The following is a 16900-nucleotide window of genomic DNA, read 5'->3' on the forward strand; positions in this document are numbered from 1 at the left end:
TCCAAGGTCATAACGCCACATGCTGTAAACATATCTCTATCCTCAGAAGTGTAGGTTTGATACCCAAGGGGTTAGAATTCCATAAAAGTATCCCAAAATCTGACTTTCACTTGCAATGGCCATGGCGTCCAGCTCTGGCAGCACTGATCTTGGTAAGCACCCCTAGAACAGATGCTGTCCTGAATGAGATCTGGGTGTCCAAGTACCTACTGAGGTCTGGCTGCCAACCTTGCTCTGCTGGATGGGAACAGGGCATATGCTCATGGAGTAGTTGGTCATTTGGGGATTTCTGCTTTTCCCTCACTAACCCCACAGGAAACCTGAGGCAAGGCTGTGAGAGGTGGTGCAGCTGACGAGGTAGCCTGGCCTCTTCTGGCCTAGTGCAAAGATGGGAACAGGAGGGGTGGAGGAGTCTGGGTCCCAACAGGAAGGGATGGAGGGTGGAGAGACGTGGGGGGATGAGAGAAGAGGAGACACACGAACACGGGGTGCAGCAAATGTGCCCCCCATGGTGACTGGCCAGTCAAGGGGGAAAACAGCGGCCTCTCTCATTGCCTCAGTGCCCCTTCGCTGCCTCAGACACGCAGCCCCCTGCACAGCAGGCCCCCAAGTGTGCTGAGGACCCACACAGAAGAAGGTCTGCAGACAGGGTCTGAGGCCGTGCGGAGCAGGAGCCCCCACCGGAGCCCCTGCTCACTGCCCACCTACTGGTCGGAGAGGAAGCAAGGGGTGCAGGCAACACACAGCACTGCAGGCTCAGATTCATAGCAAGAGCCCCCCTCAGCCTGGAAGGCCCAGACCGCCCGCAAGGTGCCGGCAGGGGCGCTCCCCTCCCCCATCCCAAAGGCTCTCTCTAAGCCGCTCTGCTGGAAAGATTCTTTAATCAGGACACATGAAGCACATTCCATTTGGTGCTGCTTCTCTTTCCAGCTAAGGATTCAAAGCAGGAAGGGACCCCCAGAACGAGAAAGAGTGAGACTGGGGAATGAGTTCAGTCCCAACACAGTCACCTTCCTATCCCACACCCCTGAGGCTTGCCTGGGCGCCCATTACCTTTCTCATGGATGTCACTGATCCCCTGGGATGGTCCTCACCCCCTACACTAAGTAACCAAGTAACGTCCTTCAAGGCACAGCCCCAGGGGGCGCGTCCCCTGCTAACAAAGCCATTGAATGCTCCCTGTGCCTGTTGATAAGTCCCAAGCCCTGGCCTCTGTGTGCTTGGTCAGGGGGATCATGCCAGGCTGTGACTTCCTGCCTCTGCTCCTGCCCCTGCTGGGATGGAAGCTGCTCCCTCAGCCCTCCTGGGCAGAGCCCTTGGAGCCTGCAGGGCCTGTCTCAAACACCACCTCCTCCAGGGCTCCCACCAAGTCCTCTGGAGGATGCACTGTGTCTCCCTGATGGCGCTGCCCTTCGTGTTGTGAGCCATGTGCTTCGATGTCACCATTGCTCCCCATGACGGCCAGGCCCCGCACCTGCTACATAGACCAGTCACTGAATATCTGCAGGGCTGAGCTAGTAGTCTTTCTCTTTGCCCAGGTTAAGAGAACGGGCACCACCCACACCCCGACAACCATAGAAAACCCCTATCACAAGCCCAACACCCCATCAAAGTCCCCAGCACACCCGCACCTGCCCAGCAGCACATAGTTGCTGACGTGATTAGAGTTAGCACCACCTCATTTATGACTAAGCAAATGGCCATACTGTGGGGAGGATGGAAGCAGGGGTGGGGCTGCCATTCCTTGCACAGCCAAAGGTCATGGGGGACTCACTCTGACCCCTCACAAACACAGCAAGAAAGGCTGCTTTCACACAGCCTTGTGGGCTTGGGGCGCACAGACACACACCCTCCTCCAGGCCACAGCTCTGCATTTTGGGTCCCTGAGCCATCCCAGTAGGGTGTCAAATCCCTCTCCTGTTCTTACTCTGCTCAAACTGCTTCCCAGGCCAGCAGGGAGGTGAACCATGCTGACCCGGGTAGTTCTGTTTAGGTCTTGTGCCCCAACAGTGGGCAAGATGATGCCCTCTGTGACCAAAAGTATTTATTTACCCCAAGTTCCCCCAGGCCCTCCCTTCTGTGTCCCATTAGCAACTATGCCCATCAGGCTCAGCTGCTGGCCAGGCCTGGCCTCCTTGGCATGAGCTGGGGCAGAGCTGCACACGGTAAACACTTCACTGCAATAAACACAGCTTTCATTCCCTATTCAGGTCAACCAATAATGCTCAACTAGAGACACTGACCAAATTCACAGAGGGATTGTGCCTACAAATCCACGGATAAGTCAGCTGTTTAGAAAAAGAACGTCTCTCCAGAGAACCAGTGCTCCATGGGCAAGGTAAGGATCCTGAGTTAGCCAAAAAAAATCTCTGCCGTGCACTCTGGACTTGAAGCACAGAGCCCTGAATACTGTATCCAAAGAATGAAAGAGGGTGCTAGTCAGGTTGAGCCCTTCTTGGAAGGCCCAGACCACATCTCCTTCCCCTAGTAGGTCAGTGATATCCCTGCCCTGCCCCCTGGGGGGTTTGAGGAGACCCTCCTCCCTTCAGCCCAGCTTGGTGGTTGTGGGCAGACTAGCAAGGGCTGAAATCTGGGAACCATAAGAGCTTGCCAGCCTCAAAGGCTTTAGTCCACATAGCTTCTTTCCATCAGCAGACCTGCAGCCTGCCCTCCCAGGGTGTGGCCTACCCTGGCAACCAGAACACCTGCACATGGCTCACTGCCCTCCAAGGCTCCCCTATCCCCGTGCCGTGTTAGGGTAACCCTGAGGTCCCGAAGGACTCTGACTCATCAGAATGCAGTCCCTGACTTCAGCTCACACCCACCTCCCACCGCAGGGAGGGCCAGGCTTTACTCAGCCTGTCTCTGACACAGCAAGAGACAGCTGGCCGTGAACTTAGGACAGTCCTGCCAGAGCAGGCTCCACTTCCTGAGCAGTGCCCTGGGGTAAAGTAAGAGGCTGCACTGTGAAGAGGGTAGAAGAGCAGGAAAGGAGAGGAAAAGGCAAGCTTGCAGGAAGAGGTAGGAAGGTAGATAAGGATGTTTCTCTTCCTTCCTGTGCCAGCTCCACGTCCATTTAAGCTGGTGGCTGGAAATGCAGAAGTAAACAAGCCAAAGCCCTGGCATCAAGGAGGAAGCACCGTGGGAAAAAGACATAGAAACAAAAAGAACAAACTGGAATAAGGGCCACACCAGAAGGATGAAAACAAGGTGGGAATTCAGAGAACAACGAAGGGCTCCACAGAGTCGGGAGGGCAGGACAAGCTGGGCCTGGAGGATGAGCTGGTGTGTGCCAGGCGGGTGGAGAGAAGACACACAGGAAGGTAGACAGCGGGGCCTCGGGAGTGAGGCCAGGGAAGGCAGGAGACAGGGCTCAGAGGCATGGCTGGAAATGGAAGTGGGGCAGAGAGCAAGGGCAAGCCTAAATGCTGGGTGCAGCCTCGTGTGTAAAAAGGGAGGAGAGCTGCAGTGTGGCTCATCCTGAGGAGGGTGTGGAAGTAGAAAGATGGCACTGGGTGTGGGGCACAAAGTGAGTCTAAGAGCGGTGCCCTGGAGGCAGGGAAGCCAACGGGGAGCCTGGTGGGACACTCCGGTCTGAACTCAAGGAATAGGGGCACAGAGGGCTGCTGGGGAGCGAGCATGACTTGCCAAGGGGGCAGGGGAAGGAGAGTGAGGCTGAGTTTCCAGCTCGGACAACTGGGTAGGGGAAGGTGGTGGTGGTGGTGCCATTCACCAAGAGAGGAAATGATTGGGAGGAACACTGCGGGGTGGGGACCAACGGCCACTAGGACATTCCCCTGCCTCCATTCTGTCCTTGCAAACAGCCCTAGGCAAACGGCACAGCTCTCCTTCTGGGGGCTTTGGCATCCCCCATTAGTACCCCAATCTCACCTGCATCCAAACGTTGTCTGTAGCAAAGTAGTGATTCCCACACAGAAGAAAATGGTCCCAATGAGCTGGCTGGTGGCCCACTGGTCGTACCCCACACACATGGCATCGGCCAACAGGAAGGGCACTGCGATCGTGCCGCTGAAGCATGTCAGGTAGTGCTGTGGGCAGGAAAAGGGTCAGAGGAGAAACAGTAAACCCTTCCTCATTTATTCTTGATTTCATCCTAATTCTCTCTCTTATTGTCGTTAAAAAATAGCCCACATAAAGAATCTCCTTGGTTTTTAGACCAAGCCATATTTTTTTCCTTCTTTTTCAGTATTTCTCCTTTGTTGTTAAGACAGTTTCACTCCCATTGCCCTTGATGGAGTGCAATGGTGCGATCTTGGCTCACTGTGACCTCCACCTCCCAGGCTCAAGCAATTCTCCTGCTTCAACCTCCCAAATAGCTGGGGTTACAGGCGCGCACCACCACGCCCAGCTTATTTTTGTATTTTTTGTAGCAATAGGTTTTCACCGTGTTGGCCAAGCTGTGTCAAACACCTGGGCTCAAGCGATCCGCCTGCCTCTCCCTCCCCAAAGTGCTGGGATTACAGGCATGAGCCACGGCGCCCAGCTGTGTTTCTCCTTTTCATTACATTTTATTGTCTTACTACTCACTGTCATTATTACTTATTACTTGGATGAATCCATGTCTCACAAAGGAAACAGTCAATATCATCACTGGTGATATTTTACTTATGTACTTCTTATTAGAAATATTTGGGTTTCTTCCCCAAAATGCTTTTCTGGCATAAATTGCTAAAACCATAAGGCCTTTCTCCTCTAATCTGTTATCATGAATTGTGATGTGCTGAACTATTCCTGCATGCTTGAAGCAAACCCTAGTTAGTCATGCTGTATTTTTCTTCTGGGATTTGATTTGCTAAGATTTTATATAGAATTTTGCATCTACATTTCCAGGTTAATTAGTCTATTTCTTTAAAAAGGTTCTTTCATGTCTGGGGATTAAAGTTACATAAGCTTCATAAGTTACACACGCATGGAGTGTTTTCTTTTTCTGTGAGCTGGCATTGTTTTTGAAAACAAAGAGTTCATCTGTTCCAGTCAGGGCAGGGTTAAGGGCATATGGTAGCCATGGGAATCTTCCAGAAAGAACCCCATCCCACTTTCCTTTGGGAGCCCCCCCAACCCCCTGCCACGCCTGTAGCCCCGGTAGGATAGTCCCAGCATTCACGACTCACTTCCCTCCCTTCCCCTGTTGACCAGTTCTTATTTCTGTTCTGCAAACTTCCTACTTTTCTTCCAGCAGCTTCCCATTCCTGCCCACATTCGCCAAACACGCCACAGGCAGCCCGTGAAGCCCAAATGTAAAGGAGTTTCTTGGGGTGAAATATTCCTGTTCAGGATGTCTCAGGGCTGCTCACGACTTTATGTACTCTGAATCGTTAGGAAGGGCATGATGCAGGCATGATCCCACTCCTATCTGACCAGGGAAGACTGCTAGAAATATTTATAAGATAAACATTCCAAAAAGTGTGTTTCCTGAATCTGGTTCAGAATGCTCGGCCTGGTTCAGAACGCTCAGCCCAAGGTAGATTAGTTGCCAAGGCCACTCAGCTCCTTTTGCTCTGACTCCTCCCCTACTCAACAGACACCTGCCAGTCGGGGTTACCATGTGCTTTGATACCTGAAAGGGGGTGAGGGAAGGGCGGGGCAACTGGAAACTCAACTAAAGTACCCAGCTGTTGGCAGCCCCACCCCAGGGTGGGTGAATAAACCTCTCTGGACAATGAGATGGATTTTCTCAGCACCTGAGATACCTTAGGTTGAACTGACCACACAAACTTGAGAAGGGAAAAATGGTAAGTTCGACCTCAGAACAGAGTCCGAGTTAAAACCAAAGCATATTCAGTCCAGGGGTGTGCATCTAAGAAAAGACCCTCCCCACATTGTCCCCTTTCTCCAAAATGTCCCGCATTAATCCTATGAAAGGGAAAAGGGTGCTGAAGACAGAAGAGTGAAGTATCAAAGACGCTGGAGGCCTCCATCAGCTATGTCACCACCCACCTTGTCCCTGAGCCCGCTGCCCTCCCCTCCCACTGGAAACTGCAGCAGACAAAGCTGCTGCTACCGTGGCAAGTTTCCCTTCCTTTAAAAAATAAGACTGAAAACCTACCATTTAGGTCTTGGCCAACATGGCATTTTTCAGGGCAACTCATGTTTCATGGCAGAGGTTACCATGATTTTGGGTGGGTTAACTAGGACAGGGATGGGAGATGAAAATTAATTTCTCTTTTCTCTACTCTTCAACTTTTCTCCTTTATCTATTCTTCCTTCCTTCTATAACTCTATCTCCTTTCCCTTCCTTTATGCCACTGCTCTTGCTTGTCCTCTGAACATCTTCTTTCTTTTCCCTGGTAATCCATTCTACCTGTTCTTTTCTTCCTCCTGCTGTGATGTCAACAATTCCCATTCATCACTTTTTTTTTTTTTTTGAGACAGGGTCTCACTATGTCAACCAGGTTGAAGTGGAGTGGTGTGATCACAGCTCACTACAACCTCAACCTCAAGCAATCCTCCTGCCTCAGCCTCTTGAGTAGCTGGGACTATAGGCACACACCACCACACGTGGCTAATTTCTGTGTTTTTTGTAAAGATGGACTTTTGCCATGTCACCCAGGCTGGTCTTGAGCTCCTAGGCTCAAGTGATCTGCCCACATCAGCCTCCAAAACTGCTAGGATTACAGGCATCAGCCGCCATGCTCAGCCCCTACTCATCACTCTTAAAAGAGGAATTTATAAAAGTCTTCAACAAACAAAAATCAAAGTTGAATTTTTAAACAATTACAGATGGTAGACAATGCAAACACCTGCTGGTAGTTACACATCCTACAGGAACCATCTTACCTGCAGCCCCAGAAATATACACAGGTACCAGGGAGGAACATCTTCTATGGTATAAATCATGTCTGATCGCTGGGGGTCCAGACTGCCCGTGCTATCCAGGGTCTCAGCGAGAGAGCTCTGTGAGCGAGAAGGAGAAAAGAAGGTACTCATTAAACGTGAAGACCAATGTTAGCTTGGCCAAGTACAGGCCACTATTACAGAAAAACAACTTTATCAAGTGGCTGCCATTTTCCTGCAGTTTTGAACCTTGGCTCTCTTTGAAGCCAAGTATACCCTTTGGCTCAAGTACACTCGTCCACTGGGATGGTCAATCCTCAGAATTTGGGGGGTCAGTGTCCTTTGGCAACAACTCATCCCTGAGAACACCAAACTTGCTCAGAGCTTCTCCCCGGGCCTGGGGATCCTCCTGCACAGACAGAGATGTTCCCAGGTTGAGACCAGAAAATGATACCTTGGCACAAGCAGTCCTTGCGTGAGACCCCAAATGAAGAAATCTTAGAAAATTTTAACCACTTTCGAAGAGACAGCACACTCATCTGCCCCTCCCAGCCCACTTCATCCCTGCAAGTAAAAAGGATCCTTGTACTTTAAAGTTCTACACCCTCCTATCCAAACACTATTGCTCAGATAATGTTAGGTGAAAAGAGGAAAATTCAAAAGTATATAAACACGGTGATTTGAATTCTGTTTAAAAAACAAAACATTAAAAATGTATTGATAGTTGGTGTGAGTTTTAGGGTACATGCGCACAACGTGCAGGTTTGTTACACATGTATACATATGTAACAAGCCTGCACGTTGTGCGCATGTACCCTAAAACTTAAAGTATAATAAAAAAAAATGTATTGATAGTTTAGGTGACAGGTTTTTTTTCTTCTTTTTCCCCTAACACTAGTAAAAAAAGAATTTTTAAACATTAAGTGTGGCATGGTTTTTAAGCAAAAATCATCATAAAGACCAGTCACTTTAGGTTAGAGTCCAGCCTCTTCCAGTCACCCCCAGTGTCAGTTCTGAACTCATGCAGTATCTGAGCCAAACAGAAAACTCAAGGTAGCCCTGAGTTCCCCAAGAGAACCTCAAAACTGCTCTGGTTTCGAATACCACACAAATATTCTTTTCTTGGAATTTCTACAATCCTTTCTTGGAATCCAAGATATGTATCTCATTTTTAAAAATGTTTTATAACCTAGCAAACAAAGTGCTTAACAGGAAACAAAATGAAGAGATATCTACATGGAAAAATGCTGATTCCATGTGTTCCACATGGAGGCAACAGGGGTTTGGGGTTTGGGGCCCAACACCCTTAAACAAAAGAAGGGACATAGTTCACCTTCACCTTCCACAGCCAGAAGGTAAATGTCTGTTGGAAGCTGACATCTGATCTAATCCAAATGTAACTGAATATGACCTTTTGGGTAAAACTTTCTCTTGCGTCCTAACAAGGGATACTGGCAAATTTACATTGTGTTGAATTCGTTACAATGGATTATGGATGTCTTTAAAAACTTGTTGGAAGAAATGGTAGAAAAAGTACGTATGTGTCTGAGGGGTGTAGCATGTAGTGATGTACAATAAAGATTAACTCAGCAGGTCTGGGTTGTCCAAACCCTGCACATTTCAAAGAAAAGGTTGACTCTTGCCCGGTACGTGGGGGATAACCTGAGCTCTTGGGGTTTCTGCCTCTTAAACGTGTCTTTTTAGGCCCAGTGCCAGTGGCTCACACCTGTGGTCCCAGCACTCTGGGATGCTAAGGTGTGAGGATCACTTGAGGCCAGGGTTCAAGAACAACCTGGGCAACATAGTGAGGCCCCTTCTCTAGTTTATACATATTTTTTTTACCTGAAACTTGGCCACACAGTGTCAGCTTGACCTCTGGAGGGGCTGGTGAGTAACTAAAGTTAGCCACACAGGCAGTCAGCCATACCTATACGACAGATCCCCAATTAAAAACCCTGGACACCAAGGCTTGGATGAGCTTCCCTGGTTGAATGGGTGTTATCACATATCACTGCTGGGAAAACTGAACACTGCCTGCATGACTCCACTGGGAGAGGATGGTTGCAAGCCTGTGCCTGGTGTCTCCTAGACCCTGCCTATGTGCCTTTTTTCATTGTTGATTTTAATCTGTATCCTTTCTCTGAAAAAAACAAAACAAAACAAAACAAAAAAACCCTTAACTGTGAGTAAAACAGCTCTGCTGAATTCTGAGTCTTTCTCATAAATCACAGAACCTGATTTGGGAACTTCTGAACTGAGGTCACCATTTTGCTAACATGACAGAATTATAGACCTGGGGCTCACTACACAAAGGTCAGCTCAACAGCACTGCATTAGCTACAGCCACACGGGTGGTGCTGCTGCTTACAAAGTAACATGACAAAGTATTTCATAACAAAGAGAAATGTCTGAAGACAGAATACATAACACTATCATAGACTAGTACAACCTGTTATACAATAATGTAAGCAACATTTTTCTAACAATTCCAAAACCACTAGTGTTAATTATATGGCAGATGAAAAGACTTTTTGGCCAGGTGCAGTGGCTCACATCTGTAATTCCAGCACCTGCCAAGGCAGGTAGATCACCTGAGGTCAGGAGTTCAAGATTAGCCTAGCCAACATGGTGAAACCCTGTCTCTACTAAAAATACAAAAATTAGCTGGGCGTGGTGGTGTGCACTTGTAATCCCAGCTATTCCGGAGGGTGAGGCAGGAGAATTGCTTGAACCCAGGAGACAGAGGTTGCAGTGAGCCGAGATCACGCCACTGCACTCTGGCCTGGGCAACAGAGCGAGATTCTGTCACACACACACAAAAAAAGACAAGACTTTTCGCATCCAGGCAGAGGTTAAGATGTACACACAGGCACATGTGCACACATGCACACACACAAACTTTTCCTAGTAATGAGGGTAGCCCTACAACTCAGAAACAAAACTAGTGTAAAGGTCCACAACTGGTATTAAAATGATACAGGAGGGGGCTGTGTGGTCAAGGGGATCAGACAACACTGTGAGGCAGACGCTGTGCAGCCCCTCCTGATGACAGAAGGACCAGTCTGGCCATTGTGCACTCTACGCACTGTGGTGCCACACTCAGTGATCACTGTGTAAACTACGAGCTATTTTAAATACTGCAAAAACAAAAACCTCTAACAAGGTTTCTGTAAAAGATGACTACATAAATAATTATGTCACTTTACAAAGACTTTCCATCTTATTCTATGGTCCGAAATAATCTAAAGAACAAAAAAATTACCTGTGCTCCGAAGACTAGAGTGAACTCAGAACGCTGTTCTCTGCCTGGAGCCTTCTTAACATTTTTAATAACCTTTGCTATCTCCTCTGCGGTTATTTATCTAGTCTAGCACCTTTGGGGTCAATTGTAGTCTCTTTCTCTAGGAAATCATTTCCTCTACAGCAGAGTCAGCACATATTTTTTATAAAGGGCCACACAGTAAATATTTCAAGCTTTGGGAGCCACATGGTTCTGTCACTGTAGCATGGATGCAGCCTTAGGCAATAAGTAAACGAAGAAATGTGGCTGTGTTCCAGCAAAACTCCACCGATAAGAACAGATATTAAACCAAATTTGGCTTGCCAACCCCTGCTGTAGCGTTTCAAACTGATTATCATAAAGTAGCATGTATTATTCTCTTGTACATTTCTCCTTTTTACTATACTAATGTATATGTGTGCTTTCTACTTTTTTTCTCTTAATCAGGGCCACAAAAGATCAATTTTGGCCAGGCATGGTGGCTCATGTCTATAATTCCAGCACTTTAGAGACCAAGGTCAGCAGACTGCTTGAGCTCAGGAGTTCGAGACCAGTCTGGGCAACAGACAGAGACCCTGTCTCCAAAAACAAACAAACAAAAATTAGCTGGGTGTGGTGGCATATGCCAGTGGTCAGCTGCTCAGGAGTCTGAGGCAGGAGCATCACTTGAGCCTGAGAGGTTGAGGCTGCAGTGAGCTGTGATCATGCCACTGCACTCCAGCCTAGGCAACAGAGATCTTGTCTCAAAAAAAACAAAACAGGCTGGTAGCTCACGTCTGTAATCCCAGCACTTTGGGAGGCCAAGGCAAGCCAATCACTTGAGGTCAGCCTGGCCAATACGCGAAACCCTGAAACCCTGTCTCTACTGAAAATAGAAAAATTGGCTGGGCGTGGTGGCGCATGCCTGTAGTCCCAGCTACTTGAGAGGCTGAGGCAGGAGAATTGCTTCAACCCAGGAGGCGGAGGCTGCGGTGAGCCAAGATCGCGCCACTGCACTCCAGCCTGGGTGACAGAGTGACATTCTGTCTCAAAACCAAAAAATAAAACCAAAAAACAAAAAACCCAAAAAGATCAATTTCATTATTCTTTTCAACAAGCCAACTTTTGAGTTCTAGTTAAGCATGGTAGATTGACCACATGTGTCTTTTCTTCTAAGTCCTAAAAACACAGAAGGAATAAATATGATACACATCTATAAGGACAAAGCAAAGAGGAGATCAAGAAAAATAGATTAACTTTTTTTAATATGGAAATTGTTTGGATGATTTGTGACCAATTTGGGAGAGGGAAGGAATGCACAAGCTGGGTGCTCACAGAAGGATGCCGTGAAGAGGTGGGCTGGCTGACCAGCAGGACCCCAGAAAGTGCTATCCTTGGAAGCACTAGACAGGGTAGCAATGGGGAGAGGGCAGGTCTTAACTCCGCAAACTGGTCAGACAGGGTGTTAACTATTGCTATCCTCCTCCTTCAAGAAACCAGTATGTATGGTTTGAAGAATATAAACTGGAAAGCCCTCAGACTGAGGAATACCACACAGCGATCAAAGAAAACAGCAGCAGCAGGATACTCATCTGCTTCCAGAATGCCAGAAACCAGGTCACAGAAGCCAGACTTATACCCACAGGAGACCACACGATTCCTTTCTAGAGAAAGCTGATCAGCCCCAAAGACAAGATAGTGACATCTACAGATCCCACAGACACAACACGGCTTTCCACCTGGTCACTCAAGGGCAGGCCCACGATTATATAAACTTCATCACACACAAAGACCTCACAATCCTATCTTTTATTGCCTCCTATCCTGGGACAGTGAAGAAAGACTAAAAAAATGAAGGCAAAGAAACAGAAAATATAATCAATGTAGCATTTTTAAAAAAGTTTAAAAAAAAAAAACTATCTTCAGAAAAATAAAGTTACTTCTATTGTGGGAGACAAAGAATGCTTTTTAAAGACTTTAACCAGTAAACAAAACCAAAAACCAATAAAAGAGGTCTCAGAAATTAAGCACAGGATAGTTTTTTAAAACTCAACAGAAGGGTTGGAAGTCAAAGGTAGCTCTCAAAAATAAGAAAAAGACAAATACAGATAAGAGTAAGTGTTAAATGTCAGAACAAGGAAAAAAGAATATAGAAATTAACCAAAGAAATAAGAAAAATTTAAGAAATAAAGGATATGTTAACAAATTAGAAGGATACTACAGTATTCAATGGATTAATGAAAAAAATGCATTTTGAAAACACAATAAAACAATCATTCTTACTAAGGAAGACCTTAAAATTCAGACAGACATTTAAGGAAAACTGGAAATAAACATGAGTACAAAATTTGACCAGATGGAAAGGAAGAAAAATACAAAAAACTATGAAAGTGTGAGGAGCACAAGGAAGAACAGATAAGCTGAGAAACAGAGTAAAGGTCAGAGACTAGAATGAAAAAACTCCATGCTAAGAGGAAAAAGAAAAGATTAAAGAGAACTGATAGTTGGAGGAGGCAGGCAAAGAACAAACAAAACATGCATAATTGCAGCTCCCAAATCAGAAACCAAAAGAATAGACTGGAATTAATATTTAAATACCCAATTCCTGAAATAATAGCAGCCTCGAAGCTAAATATTGAAAGTGCCAGGAAAAACTGGCCCAGAAAAGGATATACACATAGCTTTTGAGCATGTGTAAAGAGATGCAGCCTCACTAATGAAAAATCAGGTTAAAACTACAGTGACGAACCTAAGCTGAGAGAGATTCTACAAAGTAAACTGGCTTGTACCATGTTACATTAACAATGAAAAATTGTTCCAGGTTAAAGAAGACTAAGGATATACCTAAAAAGTAAATGCCTCAACAGCCCCTGATTTGATTCCTGGACCAAAACTTTTAAAATTAATTAATTAATTTATTTTACAATAATGAATATTATTTGGACTGAGGAAATGTGAATAAAGCTGGTAGATATTAAATATTTTATAATTGGGATTAAGTAATAAAATCAATTAGATATTGTATGACTAATCATTTAATTTATCAGTGTTAAGAATTGTACTGTAGGGACCGGGTATGGTGGCTCATGCCTGTAATCCCAGCACTTTGGGAGGCCGAGGCAGGTAGATTCCTTGAAGCCAGAGTTCCAGGCCAGCCTGGTCAACATGGCAAAACCCCGTCTCTACTAAAAATAGAAAAATTAGCCAGGTGTGGTGGTGCACGCCTGTGATCCCAGCTACTTGGGAGGCTGAGGCTGAGGTATGAGAATTGCTTGAACCTGGGGGGTGGAGGTTGCAGTGAGCTGAGATTGCACCACTGCATTCCAGCCTGGATGACAGAGCAAGACTGTCTCAAAAAACATTGTACTGAAGTTATAAAACAAAGAGAATGTCTTTGTTTTAAGGAAATACACGTGCAGTATTTTCCCTAAATAAAGGGGCATTATGTCTGTAAGATTCGAACAGCTCAGAAATAATAATATGCCTACAAGAATGATTAAGAAAATACAGTAAAATGTTAACATCTGGGGCATCTGTGTGTGTGTACCTATGTGGAAAGTGGTATGGAATATACATACAGGTTGAAAATGCTTGGAACCCAAATGCTTTGGATTTCAGATTTTTTTGGGATTTTGAAATACTTACCGGTTGTGCATCCCAATCCCAAAACTCAAATCCAAAATGCTCCAATGAGCAAGCATTTCCTTTGAGCATTGTGTCGGTGCTCAAAAAATTTCAGATATTGGAACATTGCAGATTTCAGATCTCAGCTTTAGGACGGTTACTCTACGTCAGGTTGCCAGCCACTGGTTACATAGAATATATAAAGAATGTAGGGGGCACATTTTCAACTTTCTCCATTTTTTGGACTGTTTACAATTAGACAATCATGTTAAAATGAATGTCATTTTTTTTTTTTTTTGGAACAGCTAGTCCTTTAACAAAAGATAGCTTAAAGAGAATCCATAGGGATCAAAAGTCAGAAAAGGTCTCTTTTGTTTTGAGACAGTCTCACTTTGTCACCCAGGTTGGAGCGCAGCAGCGCCATCTTGGCTCACTACAACCTCCGCCTCCTGGATTCAAGCAATTCTCTTGCCTCAGCCTCCCAAGTAGCTGGGATTACAGGCGAATGCCATGAAGCCCGGCTAATTTTTTTTGTATTTTTAGTAGAGATGGGTTTCACCATGTTGCCCAGGCTAGTCTCAAACTTCTGAGCTCAGGCAATCCACCCACCTTGGCCTCCCAAAGTGCTGGCATTACAGGCATGAGCCACCCACCTGGCCCAAGTCAGAAAAGGTCTTTAACAAAAAAAAAGTAGATCTCAAAGTTATAGAAGACAAGTTTATTTTATCTTGTATTTAATATGATAATTGCAACGAGGCATTTGAAACAACGGGCAGCAAAAGACCCAGTGGCATACAGGGCAGCACATCCAGTGCAGGCTCTTTAATAACCAGCTTACATGCCACTCTGCTCACACTGGGGCAATCCGGCTTCCTGAGAGCCTTCCACTACTTTTGGCTGGGTATGGTGGCTCACGCCTGTAATCTGAGCACTTTGGGAGTCCAAGGCAGATAAATCACCTGACGTTGGGAGTTTGAGACTAGCCTGGCCAACATGGTAAATCCCCAACTTTACTAAAACCACAAAAAAAATTAGCCTGGTGTGATGGTGTGCGCCTCTGGTCCCAGCTACTCAGGAGGCTGAGGTAGGAGAATCGCTTGAACTGGGGAGGCAGAGATTGTAGTGAGCAGAGACTGGGCCACTGCACTTCAGCCTGGGTGACAGAGTGAGACTCTGTCTCAAGAAAAAAAAAAAACAACGAAACAGCCCGCTGAGGGTCTGGCTTAATGACTAGCATTTTATTTATTTACTTTTTTTGAGACGGAGTCTCACTCTGTCACACAGGCTGGAGGGCAGTGGTGCCATCTCAGCTTATTGCAACCTCTGCCTCCTGGGTTCAGGTGATTCTCCTGCCTCAGCCTCTCAAGTAGCTGCAACCCAACCACAGGCGTGCAACACCACTCCTGGCTAATTTTTGTGTCTTTAGTAGAGACGGGGTTTCGCCATGTTGGCCAGGCTGGTCTTGAACTCCTGACCTCAAGTGATCCACCCATCTCGGCCTCCCAAAGTGCTGTGATTGCAGGCATGAGCCACCACACCCAGCCCAACTAGCACTATTTAATACGTGGCAGCTCTTCTCACTGCCCTCCTCATTTCATAAAGTAAGAAAAATGGCCAGGAAAATATTAAGATACTCCATTTCATTGGTATTCAAGGAAATGCAAACGTATCAATGTTTAGACAATGAAAAAATGTTCACCCAAACAGGAAAATGAACATCTAGCATAAATGTGCTAGAGACATTTTTCCTACAACTGGATCCCTCCCATCAGTAAAAGGTAAAGCTAAGCCCCAAAGTGTTAATGCTCATCACTATTTATTTCTAAAGACGATCTCCAGACAGAGAAGGAGGAAGTCTGAAAACATGACAGCCTGGAATCATGGCATACAGGATTATATGTGGCCCCACCAAGTCTGTGAAGAAGCCCTTTGTTACAAGATGGGCCATGTGAAAGCTGCGACCCGGCGGTGTGGGACGTGCCTCAGCTGCAGACCGCAGGCACCAATCCACATACCAAACACCACTGCACTAACCTCTGGGGAGCAGCTTGGAACCCCGCACTTCTGGAATTTCAATATCTCTGCATGGATCTACTTTAATTAACCTCCATAAAATTTATAATAGCTCCAAGCAGCAGGAAAATAATAACAATACTGGTTATTGGCAAAAATGAAATTTCCATATCCCAGATTGGAATTTTGTTTAAAAGGGCATAAAATTTGGTTATTCCAGAATTTCAATACAATTTATTTGTTCTTAATCACTTTAGTGATTACACTGTGAACTCACCATGCGAATACCCAAGTCAGGTACTGTATTTTTATGTGTCAACTTCTGGGTGGTCTGTTATTAGAATACATAGTATACACTGTCTACAGTATATTACAGTAGTTCCAGAATAGAATTTCTTTTTACATAAATTGTTTAGTTTCTTATTATGTCAGTTGAAAATTAGTAAATTTTCATAGTATAAATAAAACCTGTGTTTAAAATCTACCAAGTAAAACTCAAATGAAAGTCTCAGAGCTGCAATACAATTTGGAAATATCAGATTATCTAACTTCTCATATGTTAGACCTCGTGGCGGATACAAAGAAAAAAAGAAATCGGGATATCTGGACCTACTTTGTCTTATTTTTATTTATTTTATTTTTTTAGAGACAGGGTCTTACTCTGTCTTCCCAGTTGGAGTGCAGTGGCATGATCTTAGCTCACTGTAGCCTCAAACTCTTAGGCTCAAGCAATCCTCCTGCCCCTGAGTAGCTGCTACTATAGGCGCACATCACCACACCTGGATAATTATCTTTTTTTTTTTTTTTTTTAGAGACAGGATCTTGCTACGTTGCCCAGGCTGGTCTCAAACTCCTGGCCTCAAGCAATCTTCCCGCCTCAGCCTCCCAAAGTGTTGGGATTATAGGTGTGAGCCACTGCGCCCAGATTGGAGCCACTTTGGGCAACTCTTTCCTGACCTCTATGGTCACAAAGTCTGACCATTCAAGGAGATGGAACGAGGCACAGAGCAAAACAAAAATAAACAAAAAAACCACAAACACGATTCTCCCCACCTTAGTGTGCCATTTCCACTGGCACACTAAGGTGCCAAAGGTCCTAAGGCCAAAGCTCAAAGGCATTTTCATAGGCTGTATAAACCACTTGCTGATTTCCCTTATTCTCTTACTTACTGCACAGGTATATGTAACAGGCACGATGCTAATAACTTC

General features: G+C 45.7%; 1 protein-coding gene across 6 annotated transcripts in view; it reads right to left on the reverse strand.

Moving 5' to 3' along the window:
- The window catches only part of SLC23A2 (solute carrier family 23 member 2), a 152032-nt gene that overhangs the window by 43717 nt on the left and 91415 nt on the right, over positions 1-16900 (reverse strand). For all 6 annotated transcript variants that reach the window (XM_030825369.1, XM_030825370.1, XM_030825371.1 and 3 more), the window contains 2 exons: positions 6799-6915; positions 3892-4049 (listed from right to left, as the gene is read on the reverse strand). In XM_030825369.1, coding sequence (XP_030681229.1) covers positions 3892-4049; positions 6799-6915 — 275 coding nt within the window. The remainder of the gene's footprint in view (positions 1-3891; positions 4050-6798; positions 6916-16900) is intronic.

Source organism: Nomascus leucogenys, chromosome 13 (assembly GCF_006542625.1).
Source record: "Nomascus leucogenys isolate Asia chromosome 13, Asia_NLE_v1, whole genome shotgun sequence".
NCBI lineage: Eukaryota > Metazoa > Chordata > Mammalia > Primates > Hylobatidae > Nomascus > Nomascus leucogenys.